This window comes from Thalassophryne amazonica, chromosome 5, assembly GCF_902500255.1.
Source record: "Thalassophryne amazonica chromosome 5, fThaAma1.1, whole genome shotgun sequence".
NCBI classification, from domain to species: domain Eukaryota; kingdom Metazoa; phylum Chordata; class Actinopteri; order Batrachoidiformes; family Batrachoididae; genus Thalassophryne; species Thalassophryne amazonica.
This window is the reverse complement of record NC_047107.1, coordinates 116,602,700-116,617,429: the sequence shown is the minus strand read 5'-3', so window position 1 is coordinate 116,617,429 and position 14,730 is coordinate 116,602,700. Positions and strand designations below refer to the sequence as shown.

Genomic DNA, 14,730 nt, shown 5'->3' with positions numbered 1-14,730 from the left:
ATCGAATGCTGCGGTGAGATCAAGCATTACCAACAGTACAGGTCTCTTTGAGTCCAGGGACAACAGGATGTCATTTTGGACTCTCAACAGTGCGGACTCAGTACTGTGGCGTGTACGAAATCCTGACTGAAATTTATCAAAAATCTGATTCTGGTCCAGAAAAGGCAGCAACTGATTAAAAACAAGCTTCTCTAGAATTTTAGAGAGAAAAGCCAAGTGGGACACTGGTCAGAAGTTTGACAGTACTCCTGGATCAAGGTTTGTTTTTTTAAGCAGCGGTCTGACCACAGCCTGTTTGAAAACAGCCGGAACAGTCCCAGATCTTAGGCAGTTGTTGAAAAATAAAAGAAGCCTTGGTCCTACTGTGTCAAAAATTTGTTTCAGCATCTTTGGTGGAATTATGTCCAGGGGAGAGGTGGTAGGTCTCAACTTCTGAACAACCTCTGAGAGCTGAGAGAGACACACTGGCACAAACTCTTTGAGGACACTGGAACTGGAGACAACAGAGGGAGGTGAGCTTGACAAAGTAGGGATATGGTGGTTTGGTTTTATACTTTGTCTGACAGATGCCACTTTGTTCACGAAGAATTGAAGAAACTCTTCACAAGTTGACGTTGAAATTTTTATCTGTAGAATTTCCGACTGATTGAATTGTAATGAATAATGCACGGGGACGGCTGCAGCTGGTAGAGATTATGTTGGAAAGATATTTGCACTTTGCCTCCTTTACTGCATGTTGGTAATCAGAGAAGGAGTCCCTAAGCATCTCCAGTGATACATGCAGTCTGTCTTTTTTCCACCTGCGTTCAGCCTGCCTACAACGCCTCCGCAGAGCCTGGGTGGTGTCATTCAACCAGGGGTCTGGTGTAGGTTTGGTGGATTTAAATTTGACAGGCGCAATGGTGTCCAGAATTCCAGAACAGGTGGAATAGAATGAGGCAAGGAATTCGTCCGGGGATTGGGAAGTTGGTTCAACATGTATATTGGAGTTCACAAAGGCTGCAATGAATTTTTTAACTGTGTCTGAAGTGATGGTACGGCGGCCAAAGGCAGGGGCAAGTGTTTTAGTTGCTGGGCGACAGACAGTGAAATTAAATATAATGGGGAAATGGTCAGAGATACAGGTGTCACATATTTCAGAGACAGACAATGGGAGACCGTAGGAGATAACTAGGTCCAATGTATTTCTTCTACTACTTCTGTTCTTCTTCAATGCTTGTAGAAAATAAAGCCTCTGATGTGCCTTTTTGACCACAGCAGATGTGTTAACTTTCCATTTAAGATCCTCAGTGATCCAGGTGCCCAGAAATTTAAAACAAGACACCTTTTCTACTACCTCACCTTTGATGGTTAAGGGAGAGGGGTCATCTTTGCATTTCCTGAAGTCAACTATAATCTCTTTGGTTTTCTTGACATTCAGGGTCAAATTATTTTCTGTGCACCATTCAACTAGCCTTTCAACTTCATCTCTATAGGCTGCCTCATTGCCGTTGAAGATCTGTCCCACCACAGTAGTGTCATCAGCAAATTTTATTATCATGTTTGAGGGATGGGTGGGAATACAGTCATATGTATAGATGGAATAAAACAACTGACTTAGCAAGCAGCCTTGTGGTGCGCCGGTGCTAAGAGACAGACTGGAGGATAGATGTGGGCCCAGTTTGACTGCCTGTGGGCGGTCAGACAGGAAATCCTTAATCCATGCACATAAGGTATTGCTAAGGCCTAGGTTGAGGAGCTTTGTGACCAACTTACTGGGTACAATTGTGTTGAAAGCAGAATTGTAATCTATAAAAAGCATTCTCACACTTGCACCTTTATTGTCGAGGTGCATTAAAGCTGTATGGAGAGCTGTGATGATAGTATCCTCTGTGGATGTAGCATACACTGGCTCCTGGTTCATTTTAGGATTTAAAATTTTATTATTTGTTAAAAGTCCCTTCATGGGTCCACACCAACCTGCATATCCAACCTATTGAATGTTCCATCAAGGTCACTAAGGTCTGTAGATCAGCTTTTCTTTGTCATCCTCCAACACAACTACATTTAGGTGTGACTGTTCTTTCCCTGTTGTATCTCCCAGATTTTGGAATAAGCTCCCAAGATATATGAAGAGTTCAGATGCAAAACCCAGTATCTCCAAAACCATAAAGTTTTAGTTGAGGCCAACATGTACTTGGCTGTCAAGGGGACCATCAGTGTGCAAAATATGAAAGAATTTGAAGAAACTGTTTTCATTTTATTGATGAAAAAGTCTGTGCATTTCCCAATATGGTTTCCTTTAAATTTCCATTTTCAACTGCATTTTTCTCCATTGAAAAAAAAAACTTTATATATATATATATATATATATATATATATATATATATATATATATGATGAATTTATAACAAATAGTTATTCAGTTATTCAGAGTTATGTGCAATATTGTCAAAGATCTTATGTAATGTTTCTACCAGTCATTTCGCATAAATTTGTTGTACTTATTGGGAAAAAAAACTGACTATTAATGACTATTACTGACTACTATGTCTATTTAAATCTAACAATTTCTGTTATTGTTCATTGTTTACTGTTTACTGTTTCTGTACTGTGACAAAATATTTTTTTTCTTTGCTGTTGCTTTTAAAGTGCTCTAGGAATAAAACTGGATTGGAGCTGGGCTGTAAATTGTTTTGGATAAAAGTGCGATGGAAAGGCAGAATGATTCAAAACAAGAGGGTTTCCCAAAAATTGGCATTTGTATTAAAGTTAATGCTTTTATTTTTCTATTCCTTCATTAGCAATCCCTTTCTCCTCTGTCCCGTCCCGCCCTCACCTCTCATGATGAGGGGGCTGCTCTGCGTGCCGGTGCCTTGTGCAGGACTCAAGTCCGACTCCGAGTTTTTTGTCAGTGTGTCGGACACTATCACATCTTTACTGCCCCCTGCTGGCTTATCAAGAGATGATAGCAGTTCGTCTGCAAGGACATGGGGACAAAAAAATGTAAGCAGACCTAAAGATGATCTAAAGTCCATTCAGGGAGCAGGCAGGTGCAGTTTTGCTGTTGGAGAACTCAGATGGTGGCGTCTGTGGTGAAAATAAAAGCTCTGAGATGAATGGCTGAGAAGATACAGGTGGACTGATTATCAGGTCGTACCTTGTCCCTGGATGTGAGAGATGTCCAATCCGTCCTGCATTCGGAGAACCACCACTCCAAACTGGAGGTCAAATGCATCACTGGAATATGAATAAATTTGGCCAGCATTTAAAATACATTTAAAGTGAGTGTGTGAATAAACCCAGAACAACACAGATACAGGTAACACAATTAACACAAATCTATGCCATGATTCTCGAAGGCCCACATTGGTTAATTTGTTAGTTAGTTAGATTCTTAGCTAGACTGTCTCATAAAAAATTCAAAACCCCTGCATAGTTTGACTCATTTTTTTTCAGGTAACGTAAAATTTCCTGAAGATGCGCAGTAAGATTTTTCTCAGCAAAATTGTAACTGTGTTTTTAAAGAAGAATATAAATCCTACTGCTCACAATGAAGGCACCTTAGCATCACATTAGCATCATGTTATGTGACAGTAGTGAATTATCATGCTAACACTACCCTGTTTGCATTGCGTTATTGGATACCAGTTAGCATCACATGATGTAATGCCAGCGAGTTTTCATGTTAATGTTAGCCCATTAGCATTGTATTATGTGAAGCACATCAGCATTGTGGCACATGAAGCACGTTGGCATTGTGATACGTGATGTTAGATAAAATGGTGGGCACATTTCCGATAATCCGATAACCGATAATTATCGAATTTAATGTTTTCATTATCGGATTATCTTTTCAGATAACTTTAAAAACTATTATCGGACTAATTATCTTCCGATAAATTTTCGGCCGATAATTTTTTAGACCGTTAACGTGGTAAACCTGTCTGTTAAATGTTTCATAGCAGATGTGTAATTCTACCCTCTGCAAACAGAAGAGAGCTGCTTCTAGGAAAAACTGCTCTATCCTCTGCAGGCAAAGCAGAACTGATCACAAAAAAAAAAAAACAAAATTTCTTTTAACCCCATACTGATACGCTGGCAATATCATAATATAATTTCTCCACTGTGAGATCAATAAAGTATATCTCATCTCATCTCATCACCCAAGTCATCCAGATTAAAATTCTAACCAAACTAATTTTGGACAAGTTATTTAAAATTACTGTCATGTCTGAAGTTTTATAAAGTGAAAATATCAGATATATGTTTTAGTTTTACAGTAATGTGCTAACTGTTAAGGTTTTAGTGTGGACATGCTGTGCCCAGCAGTGCATTATGGGTAGGATAGGGTAATCTCAGTACGTTCACGACAGGACATATGCATTTCAGACATTCTGATCAGGCTCCACGGACAACAGCATTAAACTCTAGTGCCTAAAACTCTCGTGAATATTTTCTCTGGGTTTATAGATGTTGTTATTGTGTTTGTGTTTGTTAAATTCCACGCATCTTAAATGTAGCATAAAGGGATTATCTGGAATTTTGTTTTGTCAAGTTTTCACGGTCTCTACTGCTATCTACTGGCTAGTAATGTTCATGGCAGTATTCAAACTTAAGCTGGGCAGACACTGTATGATATTTTCAATCACTGTACGCGGTTCCAGCTCAAACTGTACGACAGAACTGCACGGTGTAAAAGTTCAGAGCGCCCGATTTATGTTCTCACACACATTGTACATTCAAAAAACCACACGTTGGACTCGTGTTTCCAGAAGCAAAATGTAAACAGAAGCTTTTTTTTCAAACTTAATTTACAAAAACTCTTGATGGGAAACATCAAAGTTTAAAAACAAAATAAAACAACAAAAAAAAACATTACAGGACAGGTCTGCGGTGTTTGCACATGCACAGTGCAAGAGGTTGGTCGCTTGTAGCTCTTTAGCAGCGGGATACCCTCATGACGGCCGACCAGAATATCAAACAGGTTTGATTTTCATTCGACCATATGATCGCCGATCAGGAGGTGGTTGTGAGATGTTAAACACAGCTCGTTACTCCATGTATACTAAATGATGCAGGACGTGCGATTAACCTGAAACTCGGTGTGATCCAAAAAATTCTCGCACGAATGAAAAATCAGCTGAAAAAGGGCCAAAACTCGCACAGTGTAAACCCAGCTGAAGTACTGAGCGTCTGGCACCAGTAGATCATGGCAGTGTTCTATTATTTATTTTTGACACAGGTTATATCAGATGGTTATCTAATTACAACTTGGCATTTTTTATTTTTGAAAATGCCTTTTTTTTTTTTTACAAATAAAAAAATGGAATATTTTACAAAAGCACATTTAACTGTAAACACCAAGACATGACACACCTCACATTAACGTGTTGGTTTACATAATGTATGAGTCAACCAATCAGTGTTAGCCGAGGCACATTTTACCCAGAATCCTTTGTGATCTGTCTGTGTTTGTTACAAAACTTCAGAATTAGTGCATTATTCAACATTAAAAGATATATGTTATATTTTAACTTTGTACAAATGACAGAATTGACAGTTATTCTATCAGTATTCATTTTATTTATACACCAAACCATAAGTCAGCATTGCTTTATTTTTCAAGACCTCGGCCTGACGGAAGCATTGCGATTGAGTAGAGAGATGAGCTTGATAGCGCCTCTCAGCTTGCGTTTGTGTTGGAAACCATGTAGAAAACAGGAGCTTCCAGCAGGGGGCAGGATGCTCAAAGACAGAAGTACTGACTCATTGTTTGGGTCTGTTGTTGCTTTCGATGCTTCCACAAGCGATGGTGGTGTTAAAATTCAAAATCAGCTTGTTAGTAGTTGCAAGTGTACCAGAGACAATACTGGAATTTAGCAGTTATCTGCATTGGTGGGTACAGATTACCAAAAAATTAACTTCAATAACAGATAATCAGATAACTGAAAAGTTATCTTTGATATGATAAAATGATAAACTAACCAAAAATGTATCAGACGTTACAGATAACCGAATGTGCGTTGGTCGTGTGTTGGTGTTTAAAGATAAATGTGCTTTTGTAAAATATTCCATTTTTTATTTGTAAAAACATGCATTTTTACGGAACCCTGGAAGTGTCATCGCAAAATGTTTTGCATGTGGAGAGAATGTGCGCTCATTTTATTATGTTGTGCACTCATTTTATTATATTGTGCGCACGTTTTATGATGTTGTGTGCATGTTTTATTATATTGTGCACACGTTTTATTATATTGTAAAACGTGCACTCAATATTGTCTTGACACATAAATGTTAGCTATTCGCCCTATTGACGTTTCAAATCCCGCAAAACCTCGGAGAGGTCGCCGCACTGCGAGATCTCAGTAACATTGAGAACTGCACCGAGATGCTCTGATCACGCTGCACTTTAACTGCTGCACACAGACAACACCATTAACATTGTAACATAAAACTATTTATATATTGTGCCTAAAACTCTTGTGAATATATTCTCTGGGTTTATAGACGTTGTTATTGCATTTGTTTTATGTAAACATGTGAGAATCACAGGCTGTCTCTCCGTTATTTTCAATGGGAGCTGCTGTGAGCTACGCTCGCTTCCTGATCATGTCGTTCTGGAGGAAAGTGAAGTTTGCTCTTTAAAGTCTTGATTATTGTTCTTTACCACACTGTTTGTCCTCTTTGTTCCAGACTAATATATATAATATGTCTGAAATTCGGTTTCGGTTTAATAAATTAAATTCCATGCAGAATAAACGTAACAGACACAGATTATTTGTTCTAATTGTTTTAGCAAGTTTTCAGGGTATCATGCAGCAGTCTCTTATTAACGTGACGAAAAGCATAAAAAATACATTTTTGTAGTATAATATTCATAATTGTCATCATGTGGATTCTCTATGTTGTTTGACTGCAGCGACTCTCTGGCACGCAAGGGATTATGGGATACGTCAATAGGGCGGATGAACACTACTGGCCAGTAGATGGCAGTAGAGACCTTGAAAACTTGCCAAAACAAAATTCCAGATAATCTGTGTCTGCTACATTTAAGATGCGTGGAATTTAATAAACGCAGACACAATAACAATGTCTATAAACCCAGAGAATATATTCACGAGCGTTTTAGGCACTAGAGTTTAATGCTGTTGTCCGCAGAGCCTGATCAGAGTGTTTTAAATGCATTTCTCATGCCATGAACGTACTGAGATTACCCTATCCTACCCATAATGCACTGCTGGACACAGCATATATCCACACTGAAACCTTAAAAATGAGTGCATTACTTTAAAACTAAAACATATATCTGATATTTTCACTTTATAAAACTTTAGACATGACATTAATTTAAATAACTTGTCAGAAATTAGTTTGCTTAAAAGTTGAACCATAAGTTTAAAATGTATGCCTCTGGATGACTTGGGTGATATTGCCCGCATATCAGTATGGGGTTAAAATAAATGAGGGTTTTTTTTTGGGACTAGTGCTCTTTTGCCTGCAGCGGATAGAGCAGTTTCTTCTTAAAGCAGCTCTTCTCTGTTTTGCAGTGGGTAGAACTACACATCAGCTACGAAGCATTTAACAGGTAGGTGCTCAACTGATTTTAAGTTTTATAAATGTTTGTAGCTGTTCAGCTTTATTTATCGCTCTAAAAATTATCAGACAAAAATTTATCGCAAGGTAAATAGTCCAATAACGGTTTTTAAAGTTATCTAAAAAGAATATCCGATAATGAAAACATTATCTTTGATAATTATCGGTTATCAGATTATCGGAACTGTACCCACCACTGGTTATCTGTAACTTCTGATACATTTTTGGGTGGTTTATTGGCTTATCTTTATCAAAGATAACTTTTAAGTTATCTGATTATCTGTTATCAAAGTTATTTTTTTTGGTTATTTGTGCCCACCACTGGTTAGATATGAATTTTTATGCTGTTAGCCAGTTATTATGCTATGCTAGTGAATTTTCATGTTAATGTTAGCCCATTAGCATTGTATTATGTGAAGCCCATCAGCATTGTGGCACATGAAGCACGTTGGCATTGTGTTACATGATGTTAGATATGGGTTTTTATGCTGTTAACCAGTTATTATGTTATGCTAGCAAGTTTTCATGTGATGTTAGTCCATTACCATTGCATTATGTAAAGGCCATCAGCATTGTTTTACATGCTGTTAGCCAGTTAGCATTGCAAGACACATGAACAAATAAATTAATTGTGAATCTGTGCTTTAAGGCATACTAATTCTAATAATTGCTCTAAAGAAAAGATCTGATTCAGCAGATTATAGCCAAATTTACTGGCTGTGATCATAATAACGTATATTTTAGTCATCAATCCATATTTCATAAATCGTATGACAAAATAAACTGTCGTGATCCAGCCCTGTTGGGCCCGACTGTTATTATTTTGAAGTCTTTTTTCCACTTTTGTACTCTGAGCTTTCAGGCCATGTATCATAGTCATGCTTAAGCTGGTCTTGTTTCTTGTTGTCAGGTTTTCATGTTTATGTTATCTTTGGTTTTGTTTGTCAATCATCCTTGCATTTGTTCACTCTTGGTTCCTTATGTAGCTGTAGTTTAGTTCTGTTCATCACATTGTGTGTATTATGCTTTGGTCACAGTTTTTGGTGGTTATTTACCTGCAAGTGTTTCCTGTCTGGTTATGTTCCTTTAGTTATTTATTGCACTCTGTTTATCATTTATTTTGTGTTGCTTTATTATACTTTAGTCACTTGTTTTTTTTATTTATCTGCAGTGCTTCTTATTTGATTATGTTCCGTTGTTATTTATTGCATTTTCTGTTTATCTGTTATCTTGTTTTATTAATTGCATTATTCTCTAGTCACCGGGTTTGTTTATTCTCTGTTTTCAGTTGTTTATTTTGCTCTTCTCATTTGTGTATTCAGTTCTTATGTTCAGGCTTAGTTTGTTACCAGTCGTAGTTGTTCTGCATTCTGTCCATGGTTTCTGTTATTGCCTCTTGTTCTTTGACTACTCCAGCTCTTGTGTCTTTGTCTCCCACTTTGATTCAGTCTGCTCTGCATTTTCACTCACTCTCGCTCTTGCACCTGCTCACACATCTTTGTTTGTTTCATCACCCCACTCTGTCTTCCTGCCTTCACTATCTTGTCTCATACCTATCTCTGTTCATTAGTCACACCCCCTTCCAGAACCTTCATCGACACCTGAATCTCATTTCACTAATCACACCACCAGTTATTTAAGCACTCACAGTCTCACAGTCCCTTTTGCTTGATTGTTGAATGTCTTTCACTTTCCAGTTGTTTCCTGCCTCCTTTTGTCTTGTATTCAGCCTGCCGGTATTAGACCTTGTTTTGTCCTTGACCACGTTTTTGTCTTTGCCTTTGATTGCCACCACGCTTTGTATTTTGACCTCAGCCTCACGTCTGTCGGTACCTTTGCCTCATTGCTGGACCACCTGTGAACCGAATCCCTGCCTTCTTCAACGATTAAACCTAATTCTAACTGCACCTGCTTTGAGTTTGCATTTGTGTCCACCTGGTTTGTGACCCATCCTGACAGAAACCTACTAAAATAGTTAGCTATTGTTAGTTGGGAGACTTCATTTAAATTAGTAAATTTACAAAAATATATATTTTAAGTGTTTTTATTTTGAAGATTAGAACGGCAATATTAGAATGGATTTATCCATGGCATTGTGCTAATTCTTAATTTCTTTGCTTAATTTGTATATCAAATGCCATCTTGATGTAAGCTTAGCTAGACTGTCTCACAAAAAATTCTAAACCCCTGCATAGTTTGTCTTTTTTTTTTAGGCAACATGTAACACCACACCACAAGTATTTATAAGCTACATGTTCTTACTGTATCGTGTTGATGTATATCTCTACATCTCTCATGTCCCCATCACTCCAGTTGGTTTTGAATCCCATGACAAGTGTGTTGGGCTTCAGGCGGCCCAAACCCACAGCCTGGAATTAGAGATGTCAAAGATAATTCTGCTTAGAACACCATGGTTTGAGTGACATCTGGCCAGATGTTAATACCTGCATGAGGAACTGTGCCCCGTGCCGCAGGTTGTCTGAGAAGACCGGAGTGTAAAAGGCTTTGATTCGTTTCTTATTGAGCCATCGCTGGCACCGGGCGTGATCCTGGAACAACTCCTTAAAGTTTGGTCTACGTGACACCTGGACCACAAAGGACAAGACAGAATGTTTGACAATGTCCACATATTTCAACTGCAGTATTTCAGAAAAAAAACAAACAAACAACAAAAACAAAGCTGTCACATGATGGCTTACAGAAAAGGCTATACTTTAAATAAGTGCTAGAATGATATCTCAAAATGTTCTGATTGCATTTCAATCAAATCAGGTGGAGGGGTGCACCTTAAAACCCTTTTCAGACTGAGGTTGGCAATCCTGTTTGAGTGTGATTTGCGACAAATCTGGCTCAAGCCAGATAGGTTTTTCCTGAATCTGAACAGCACAAATTGGATTAAATCTGGATTGTTTTCTATCTGGCTCGACCCAGTAGATATTTTTCCTGTTTTAATCAGTCAGGCCTGATTTCCTCAATTTTGGAATCAGGACACAAATTGTGGCCAAAAAACAGCAATGGGAGACCACCCTAAGATACCTCCAGTGACTTTGAAATGTTCATGTATCCTTCTCCTGATTTAGTTAAAGAAAACTGGCTGTAATATTGATGATTTACTGTTAATTCATCGGTGTGCTAGTAATTGTCACAAACAATTCCATCTGTATTTTTTATTTCATATGAAAATATGTTGTTCTTGTGGACTCATTTGTATTATTTGTGAATATATATTTTAAATGATGTACTTAAAATATTGGGGTACTACAAGTAATAATTAAAAAACTAAAAAGTTCCCCTTCCAGGAATCATGAAATTACTGCCACAGAAATGAGAAATGCTGAGAGTCTGTGTGCTACAAAGCATCCCAGAATATTAGTGATGATTCTGGATGCATCCTCGAAAGATGTTGTTGTGTACTTACTGTCCTGATGTGACCGCAGACCATCAGGCCGACATTCTTTGTGAAGGAATGAACCAAATGAAGCAGTGCAGGGCGAGCATTTGGATAACCAGCCAGGACCAAACACTGCGGCCTGCAAACATAAATAAACACAAGTTTACATTCCTTTTGATTTTCCACAGGAACTTTCATCCCCCAAAAAGGCAAATTTTATTAAAGAATCAGGTTGCTGTATTTCAAAACGCAGTTTAATTTTTCCAAATCTGTAAGATCATTTGAAATAAAACTACATGCTTCATCTCTCTCTCAGAGTTCAGTGCAGGGACCAATTCAGTTTTCATTACACAGTTTATCCCCAAACAGATAACTTGGCATTTTAATTACATACAGTGCACCTAGAAAGTATTCACAGCACTTCATTTTTTCCACATTTTGTTATGTTACAGCCTTATTCCAAAATGGAGTAAATTCATTTTTCTCTCAAAATTCTACACACAACATCCCATAATGACAACATGTTTTTTTATTATTATTTTTGAAAAGGAAAAAAAAAAAAAACTAAAAAAAATCATGTACACAATCGTTTCTGAATATTTTGTTGATGCACCTTTGGCAGCAATTATAGCCTCATGTTTTTCTGAATATCAATCAATCAATCAATTTTATTTATATAGCGCCAAATCACAACAAACAGTTGCCCCAAGGTGCTTTATATTGTAAGGCAAGGCCATACAATAATTACGTAAAAACCCCAACGGTCAAAACGACCCCCTGTGAGCAAGCACTTGGCGACAGTGGGAAGGAAAAACTCCCTTTTAACAGGAAGAAACCTCCAGCAGAACCAGGCTCAGGGAGGGGCAGTCTTCTGCTGGGACTGGTTGGGGCTGAGGGAGAGAACCAGAACAAACACAGAGATGAGTCCACTGTCTGAGGCCATAAGAAGATCATTTGTAACCTTCACTAATGCTGTTTCTGTACTATGATGAATTCTAAAACCTGACTAAAACTCTTCAAATAGACCATTCCTATGCAGATAGCTGGGACAAGTGATGGCTTTTTAAGTAATGGTTTAATTACTGCCACCTTAAAAGCCTGTGGTACATAGCCAACTAATAAAGATAGATTGATCATATTTAAGATCGAAGCATTAAATAATGGTAGGGCTTCCTTGAGCAGCCTGGTAGGAATGGGGTCTAATAGACATGTTGATGGTTTGGATGAATTAACTAATGAAAATAACTCAGACAGAACAATCTGAGAGAAAGAGTCTAACCAAATACCGGCATCACTGAAAGCAGCCAAAGATAACGATACGTCTTTGGGATGGTTATGAGTAATTTTTTCTCTAATAGTTAAAATTTTATTAGCAAAGAAAGTCATGAAGTCATTACTAGTTAAAGTTAAAGGAATACTCGGCTCAATAGAGCTCTGACTCTTTGTCAGCCTGGCTACAGTGCTGAAAAGAAACCTGGGGTTGTTCTTATTTTCTTCAATAAGTGATGAGTAGTAAGATGTCCTAGCTTTATGGAGGGCTTTTTTATAGAGCAACAGACTTTTTCCAGGCTAAGTGAAGATCTTCTAAATTAGTGAGACGCCATTTCCTCTCCAACGTACGGGTTATCTGCTTTAAGCTGCGAGTTTATGAGTTATACCACGGAGTCAGGCACTTCTGATTTAAAGCTCTCTTTTTCAGAGGAGCTACAGCATCCAAAGTTGTCTTCAATGAGGATGTAAAACTATTGACGAGATACTCTATCTCACTTACAGAGTTTAGGTAGCATTTTTTGGACACCACTCAGACAGCCAACAATTCAAGGAGAACATGCGGCTAAACATGTCACTCCCGGTCCGATTGGGGAGGGGCCCAGAGAAAACTACAGAGTCCGACATTGTTTTTGCAAAGTTACACACCGATTCAATGTTAATTTTAGTGACCTCCGATTGGCGTAACCGGGTGTCATTACTGCCGACGTGAATTACAATCTTACCAAATTTACGCTTAGCCTTAGCCAGCAGTTTCAAATTTCCTTCAATGTCGCCTGCTCTGGCCCCCGGAAGACAATTGACTATGGTTGCTGGTGTCACTACCTTCACATTTCTCAAAACAGAGTCGCCAATAACCAGAGTTTGATCCTCGGCGGGTGTGTCGTCGAGTGGGGAAAAACAGTTAGAGATGTGAACGGGTTGGCGGTGTACACGGGGCTTCTGTTTAGAACTATGCTTCCTCCTCACAGTGACCCAGTCGGCCTGCTTTCCCGGCTGCTCGGGATCTGCCAGAGGGAAACTAACGGTGGCTAAGCTACCTTGGTCTGCACCGACTACAGGGGCCTGGCTAGCTGTAGAATTTTCCACGGTGCGGAGCCGAGTCTCCAATTCACCCAGCCTGGCCTCCAAAGCTACGAATAAGCTACACTTATTACAAGTACCATTACTGCTAAAGGAGGCTGAGGAATAACTAAACATTTCACACCCAGAGCAGAAAAGTGCGGGAGAGACAGGAGAAGCCGCCATGCTAAACCAGCTAAGAGCTAGTAGCTGCGCTAAGCTAGCGGATTCCTAAAAACACACAAAGTGAATAATGTGTAAATAATTTAGAGAGAATATGATGCCAGAGGCTTGGTACACCTATCTTTGGCCAGTTTTGTCCATTCTCCTTTGCTGCACCTCTCAAGCTCCATCAGGTTAGATGGGGAGCATTGGTGCTCAGACATTTTCAGATTTCTCCAGAAATGTTCAATCGGATTCAGGTCTGGGCTCTGGCTGGGCCAGTCAAGGACATTCACTGAGTTGTCCTGAAGCCACTCCTTTGATATCTTGGCTGTGTGCTTAGGGTCATTGTCCTGCTGAAAGATGAACTGTCTCCCTAGTCTGAGGTCAAGAGCGCACTGGAGCAGATTTTCATCCAGGACGTCTCTATACGAGACGCCTTGGGGCAACTGTTTGTTGTGATTTGGCGCTATATAAGAAAGAAGTTGATTGATTGATTGATATACATCGCTGCACTCATCTTTCCCTCAATCCTGACTCATTTTCCACTTCCTGCTGCTGAAAAACATCCCCACAGCATGATGCTGCCACCACCATGTTTCACTGTAGGGATGGTGCCAGGTTTCCTCTAAACATGATGCCTGGTATTCACTCCAAGAGTTCAATCTTTGTCTCATCAGACCAGAGAATTTTAATTGTCATGGTCTGAGAGTCCTTCAGGTGCCTTTTGACAAACTCCAGGCGGACTGCCGTGTACTTTTTACTAAGGAGTGGCTTTTGTCTGGCCACTACAGACCTGATGGTAGATTCCTGCAGAGATGGTTGTCCTTCTGGAAGGTTCTCCTCTCTCCACGGAGGATTGCTGTAGCTCTGACAGAGTGACCATTGGGTTCTTGGTCACCTCCCTGACCAATGCCCTTTTGCCCAGATTGCTCAGTTTAGACAGGTGGCCAACTCTAAGAAGAGTCCTGGTGGATCTGAACATCTTCCATATATGGATGATGGAGGCCACTGTTTCTGTGGACTCCAATTAAGCAGTAGAAACATTTCAAGGATGATCAGTGGAAACAGGATGCACCTGGACTAACTAAAAAATTAATTAATTAAAAATAAATAGATTAATTAATTAATTTAAATTAATTAAAAATATAAAAACCTAGATGATGGGTTGCAAAAGTAATGGAATGCTTTTGTATAATACATGTAAATAATATACAAATAATGGATGTTTATGTTTATGTTCTTTCCATTGGACGAATGAAAAAAATCAT

At 38.9% G+C, this 14,730-nt stretch overlaps 1 protein-coding gene across 1 annotated transcript in view; it reads right to left on the bottom strand.

Annotated features, from left to right (window-relative positions):
- Window positions 1–14,730, bottom strand: part of LOC117511174 (solute carrier family 12 member 2-like) — a 146,368-nt gene that overhangs the window by 24,994 nt on the left and 106,644 nt on the right. Inside the window, exons 16-20 of the mRNA XM_034171159.1 lie at window positions 10,994–11,105; window positions 10,020–10,160; window positions 9,838–9,944; window positions 3,140–3,219; window positions 2,819–2,959 (exon numbers count right to left, since the gene is read on the bottom strand). Of these exons, the coding sequence (XP_034027050.1) occupies window positions 2,819–2,959; window positions 3,140–3,219; window positions 9,838–9,944; window positions 10,020–10,160; window positions 10,994–11,105 (581 nt within the window). The remainder of the gene's footprint in view (window positions 1–2,818; window positions 2,960–3,139; window positions 3,220–9,837; window positions 9,945–10,019; window positions 10,161–10,993; window positions 11,106–14,730) is intronic.